Source organism: Bison bison, unplaced genomic scaffold, assembly GCF_000754665.1.
Source record: "Bison bison bison isolate TAMUID 2011002044 unplaced genomic scaffold, Bison_UMD1.0 scf7180017864519, whole genome shotgun sequence".
Taxonomy (NCBI): domain Eukaryota; kingdom Metazoa; phylum Chordata; class Mammalia; order Artiodactyla; family Bovidae; genus Bison; species Bison bison.
This window is the reverse complement of record NW_011495072.1, coordinates 21302138-21306934: the sequence shown is the minus strand read 5'-3', so window position 1 is coordinate 21306934 and position 4797 is coordinate 21302138. Positions and strand designations below refer to the sequence as shown.

Here is a 4797-nt window from a genome sequence, read left to right as displayed (position 1 = left end):
CTATGAACAAAGCTAGTGGAGGTGATGGAATTCCAGTTGAGCTACTTCAAATCCTAAAAGATGATGGTGTAAAAGTGCTACACTCAATATGCCAGCAAATTTGGAAAACTCAGCAGTGGCCACAGGACTGGAAAAGGTCAGTTTTCATTCCAATCCCAAAGAAAGGGAAAGGGAAGTCGCTCAGTCATGTCCGACTCTTCGCGACCCCATGGACTGCAGCCTACCAGGCTCCTCCGTCCATGGGATTTTCCAGGCAAGAGTACTGGAGTGGGGTGCCATCACCTTCTCCGAATCCCAAAGAAAGGCAATGCAAAATAATGCTCAAACTACTGCACTCATCTCACATGCTAGTAAAGTAATGCTCAAAATTCTCCAAGCCAGGCTTCAGCAATATGTGAACCGTGAATTTCGAGGTGTTCAAGCTGGTTTTAGAAAAGGCAGAGGAACCAGAGATCAAATTGCCAACATCTGCTGGATCATGGAAAAAGCAAGAGAGTTTCAGAAAAACATCTATTCTGCTTTATTGACTATGCCAAAGCCTTTGACTGTGTGGATCACAATAAACTGTGAAAAATTCTTCAATAGATGGGAATACCAGACCACCTGACCTGCTTCTTGAGAAACCTATATGCAGGTCAGGAAGCAACAGTTAGAACTGGACATGGAACAACAGACTGGTTCCAAATTAGGAAAGGAGTACATCAAGGCTATATGTTGTCACCCTGCTTATTTAACTCCTATGCAGAGTACATCATGAGAAATGCTGGGCTGGATGAAGCACAAGCTGGAATCAAGATTGCCTGGAGAAATATCAATAACCTCAGATATGCAGATGACACCACCCTTATGGCAGAAAATGAAGAAGACCTAAATAGCTTCTTGATGAAAGTGAAAGAGGAAAGTGAAAAAGTTGGCTTAAAACTCAACATTCAGAAAACTAAGATCATGGCATCCGGTCCCATCACTTCATGGGAAATAGATGGGGAAACAGTGGAAACAGTGGCAGACTTTATTTTGGGGGGCTCCAAAATCTGATCTGATCTGAAAATTACTTCAGATGGTGACTGCAGCCATGAAAATAAAGACGCTTGCTCCTTGGAAGAAAAGTTATGACCAACCTAGACAGCATATTAAAAAGCAGAGACGTTACTTTGCTAACAAAGGTCCGTCTAGTCAAGGCTATAGTTTTTCCAGTAGTCATGTATGGATGTGAGAATAGGTCTATAAAGAAAGCTGAGCGCTGAAGAATTGATGCTTTTGAACTGTGTTGTTGGAGAAGACTCTTGAGAGTCCCTTGATCAGCAAGGAGATCCAACCAGTCCATCCTAAAGGAAATCAGTCCTGAGTGTTCATTGGAAGGACTGATGCTAAAGCTGAAACTTCAATACTTTGGCCACCTGATGGGAAAAACTGACTCATTAGAGAAGACCCTGATGGTGGAAAAGATTTAAGGCAGGAGGAGAAGGGGACAATAGAGGATGAGATGGTTGGATGGCATCACTGACTCATTGGACATGAGTTTGAGTAAACTCTGGGAGTTGGTGATGGACACGGTAGCCTGGCGTGCTGCAGTCCATGGGGTTGCTAAGAGTCAGACACGACTGAGCAACTGAACTGAACTGAACTGATGTACAGTCTGGTGGAAGATGGTCCTAGATGTATGAATTTAAATACAATTATTAATGGAACATGAGGTAGAGATTGTTTACCCTGAAAACTTTTGTAGTGAGAACATAGATAGGTATTGTTTAGAAGAAGATTTTAGCCAGGAATTGAAATACTTGGAGAGGGAGAAGCCTGACTTTATTCTGTTCCTGTTTACACTCTGCCTTGAAATTATTAATTTATCCATTTTAAGCCTATGCCCTTGTTCATTGTTAGGCACTCTACAAAATATCACATCTGTGGAATTCCTTTGGTTTGGTCTGAAAATTAGACAGTGGCTCCCTTCTGTTGAGCTTAACATGCAAATAGTTATCTGCTTCTTGCTCTTATCTCTAAACTAAGCATCTCAAAAACTGAAAATTCAGCAGGTATTAGATCTTTTGCATGTCAAAAGGTTAAAAAATTCTGAATCTTATCTTTAGCCTTTATCAGATTTTTATCCCCAAAATCTAAAAAAAAAAAAAAAAAATTTTGATCACCTGAGTGTGAAGACAAGATTAAATAAAATTCAGCTTAAGTTTAGTGTAATAATACTGAGCTTATCAAATATAACTTTCAAAATTTAAGATCAGGTTTTAGGTGGAAAAAAACTAAGAACCCAATATAGGGACAGTTTCTGCCCTCTTTTCCCAGAACATTCTGTAAAATGCTGCACACATAGTGCTGAGCTCCATGTCAGCTGCGAGGATGTGTGTCTCTGACCTCAATACAAAACCTATGTCATATTTTATGAATGATTTGTTGTTCTGCATTTCCACATGCAGGTATGATTGAATGGTATGATTTCAATCGTACCATCATGAGGTATGACTGAAAATGGAAGGTAAAGTACATCAGTTAAGCCATCTGAGGTGTCACTCAACAAGCAGTTCATAAATCCAGGAAAATGAATTGCTTTGAAAAAACAGAAGATGGTTGATTCACGTTGTTGCATGGCAGACACCAACACAACATTGTAAAGCAATTTCCATCTAATTGAAAAATAAATTTTAAAAAGAAAAACAGAAGAATGCCCTTATTTCTCTCATTGTCTGACTTCTCTTCTCAATACAGAGGATAAGACTGTCCAAAACATCTGGTGGGATGGAGAAAGAGAAAACCCAACTAATAATGAAAAATAATGGACTTTATAGTTCTGAAGAGTTAGTTCAGTGGCTGATGATATAACTTACAACTATTTCCTGAGTAACTGTACTTTTAGTTTTGGTTGTTTGTGTCAGTGGGGTATAGCGAACACATCTTTATGTGCCTCACTACATCCTCCAATGCAAACTCTCAGTAACCATGTCGTCTGGTGCCTGATGTTTATTGTTTCTCCCAACACTAGGGTCTGTATGCTGTGGGGAATTTTCTACCTAGCGAAGAGAGTGTGTTTCAGCACAGAGAAGCCCTCAGGTCTCTGACAGACCTCAATCAAGACCCCAGCCGAGTTTTAGCTGCTAAAAATGGTAGCAGCACTGATGGAATTGCTCACACTGAAGGCATCCTGAACCGAAACCATAGAGATGCTAGCTCCTTGACCAACCTCAAAAGGGCAAATGCAGATGTAGAAATCATCACTCCACGGAGCCCCATGGGGAAGGAGAACATGGTTACCTTCAGCAATACCTTGCCTAGAGCCAACACCCCATCCGTGGAAGACCCTGTGAGAAGAAACGCCAGCATTCATGCCTCGATGGATTCTGCTAGATCCAAGCAGCTCCTCACCCAGTGGAAGAACAAGAATGAAAGCCGCAAGCTGTCTCTGCAGGTTATAGAGACCGAGCCGGGACAGTCACCACCCAGATCCATTGAAATGAGATCAAGCTCGGAGCCGTCCAGGGTGGGGGTCAATGGAGACCACCACGCTCCCAGCAGCAATCAGTATCTCAAGATCCAGCCTGGCACCGTCCCTGGGTGTAACAATAGCATGCCTGGGGGACCAAGAGTGTCCATTCAATCCCGCCCCGGGTCCTCACAGTTAGTACACATCCCTGAAGAGACGCAGGAAAACATAAGCACCTCGCCCAAAAGCAGCTCTGCTCGGGCCAAGTGGCTGAAAGCTGCGGAGAAGACTGTGGCTTGTAATAGAAGCAACAGCCAGCCTCGCATCATGCAAGTCATAGCCATGTCCAAGCAGCAGGGTGTCCTCCAAAGCAGCCCCAAGAACACTGAAGGCAGCACAGTCTCCTGCACCGGCTCCATCCGATACAAAACCCTGACAGACCACGAACCCAGTGGGATCGTGAGGGTTGAGGCCCACCCGGAGAACAACAGGCCCATCATACAGATCCCGTCCACCGAAGGCGAAGGCAGTGGCTCCTGGAAATGGAAAGCCCCTGAAAAGGGCAGCCTTCGCCAAACGTACGAGCTCAACGATCTCAACAGGGACTCAGAAAGCTGTGAGTCCCTGAAAGACAGTTTTGGTTCCGGAGATCGAAAGAGAAGCAACATTGACAACAGTGAGCATCACCACCACGGAATCACCACCATCCGCGTCACCCCGGTAGAGGGCAGCGAAATCGGTTCAGAGACTCTGTCCGTTTCTTCCTCCCGCGACTCCACCCTGCGGAGAAAGGGCAACATCATTTTAATCCCTGAAAGGAGCAACAGCCCCGAAAACACGAGGAATATCTTCTACAAGGGAACCTCCCCAACACGGGCTTATAAGGATTGAGTGATAGTCATTCAAATCACTTGAGTCACCCCAAGAGACAACGTGTTGATTCTACCAGTGCTCTGTTCCAGCAAATCGGGAACCTTCTCACCAAACTAGAGTATCCACCATCAGCCCGCGATTCACTGACTCTCGAGAACTATTCCACCCAAGCTTGTAGACTTCACATCAAGGGAAGGGAAAAGCACAATGCAAGAACCTAACTCATGCGATAATGTGAAGACTCTTCCTAAGACCTACCTTCAAACGCAAAACGTTTGCAGAGGGCAATATCAGAAGAAAGCGGTTTCCTTCAGTGTATACTATTGTACTTCCTGAACGTGCCAACTTTAGGGTTCTTTCCTTATAATTAGCTGTGGGAATCCAGAACACACGTTTTCCCTGCAGCAGAGGCCATGCAGTATTATATATTCATTTTGCAGAATCTGCACCAAAAGCTCAATATGGGTGGTGCTGATTATTATAGTACATATATG

General features: G+C 43.8%; 1 protein-coding gene across 1 annotated transcript in view; it reads left to right on the top strand.

Annotated features, from left to right (window-relative positions):
- LOC104981795 (lipid phosphate phosphatase-related protein type 4) overlaps window positions 1–4461 on the top strand; it is a 52883-nt gene extending 48422 nt beyond the window's left edge. The window contains exon 7 of the mRNA XM_010831036.1: window positions 2993–4461. Coding sequence (XP_010829338.1) covers window positions 2993–4321 — 1329 coding nt within the window. The 3' untranslated portion in view covers window positions 4322–4461. The remainder of the gene's footprint in view (window positions 1–2992) is intronic.
- Window positions 4462–4797: the final 336 nt, after the last annotated feature.